This window comes from Notothenia coriiceps, unplaced genomic scaffold (genome assembly GCF_000735185.1).
Source record: "Notothenia coriiceps isolate Sejong01 unplaced genomic scaffold, NC01 NC01_scaffold00034585, whole genome shotgun sequence".
NCBI lineage: Eukaryota > Metazoa > Chordata > Actinopteri > Perciformes > Nototheniidae > Notothenia > Notothenia coriiceps.
In genome coordinates this window covers 5,120-6,318 of record NW_011367286.1, presented here as the reverse complement: position 1 = coordinate 6,318, position 1,199 = coordinate 5,120, and the positions used below count along the sequence as shown (strand labels likewise).

Here is a 1,199-nt window from a genome sequence, read left to right as displayed (position 1 = left end):
AGGTTGATTGCAATATGTTTCCCTTTGCGTCACAACTCCATCAACACAATGCAGAGCATGTCATGGATTGTCGGCGTGACTTGGTTTTTTGGTCTGGGAGTAACATTATTTGCAACAAGTCTAATGTCTCGACTGTCTTTTTGTAATTCTGTCAGAGTGTTTAGCTATTTCTGTGACTATGCGCCTGTGTTCAGACTCGCCTGTAACGATTATTCACTGCAGTGGGCTTCAGCTTCGTTCCTTTCTGTTTTGCTCCTTGCAGTACCCTTTGCTTATATTATCCTGTCTTATATTTGCATTCTGGCGACTGTATTCATGATGAAATCTTTAGACAGTCGGGTGAAAGCTCTGGCCACTTGTGTGGAGCATATCATCCTTGTTGCTGTGTTTTACATTCCTATTCTTACCATATTTTGCGTCGGGTTTTATCTGGGTCTGATCGACCCAGACCAGCGTGTGCTGAGTCTGTCGTTGGCCTCTTGCATCCCACCTTGTGTCAATCCTCTCATATATTCTTTGAAAACCAAAGAGATCAAAATCAGAGTTGTGGCATTGGTAAGTAAAATTAAAATTAGGCACAGACCAACGTAAGAGCAAACCTTAGAAAGGTGATCAAATGTCTCGGTAGAAGCTTGTCAATTCTAGACCTGGGACTCAATTTTAATACCTGAGAGCGTTGGCACCAGAGTTTAAACAATTAAATTGACACACATTATTTTAATTTCCAGCTTTAACAATCTGGCCTCTACCTTTCTAACACTTTAGTTATCAAAATATAAGTTCAATATTATTCAATACAAATACTTTGAAATAATTTTTACATTGGGCCCAACCTAAAATATATACTAATTTTACTTTAAATGTTTTTCATTTACTCATTTATATTTCATGCAATAAATGTCTGTACTTTTAATACCTGTGTGGTCCGTTAATTTGAAAAAATAAATTCAATCAATAGCTGTAGCAATTCATTTTCACCTGTACTGTTACTAATAAAAATGTGAGCTAAAACTACACATATTTCTTGTTGCCCTTCGTAAAGACACTGCACTTTAATAGAAATGAAAGGGACATTACCTATTTCCTCAAGTTTGAATTGTTCATTCTTTATAGGTGCAACTGAGATTAATTAGGATGAAGTTAAACAAGCGAACCGTGTTGGTAAAGTGATTAACTACCACTCTGGTAATGTCATCACA

General features: G+C 36.7%; 1 protein-coding gene across 1 annotated transcript; it reads left to right on the top strand.

The window, feature by feature from the left end:
- Positions 1 to 6: 6 nt before the first annotated feature.
- LOC104962383 (olfactory receptor 1M1-like) lies at positions 7 to 591 on the top strand (the record flags this gene model as incomplete). Its single annotated transcript, XM_010790822.1, has 1 exon — positions 7 to 591. A coding segment is annotated over one exon (585 nt), but the record flags the coding sequence as incomplete, so codon positions are not given.
- Positions 592 to 1,199: the final 608 nt, after the last annotated feature.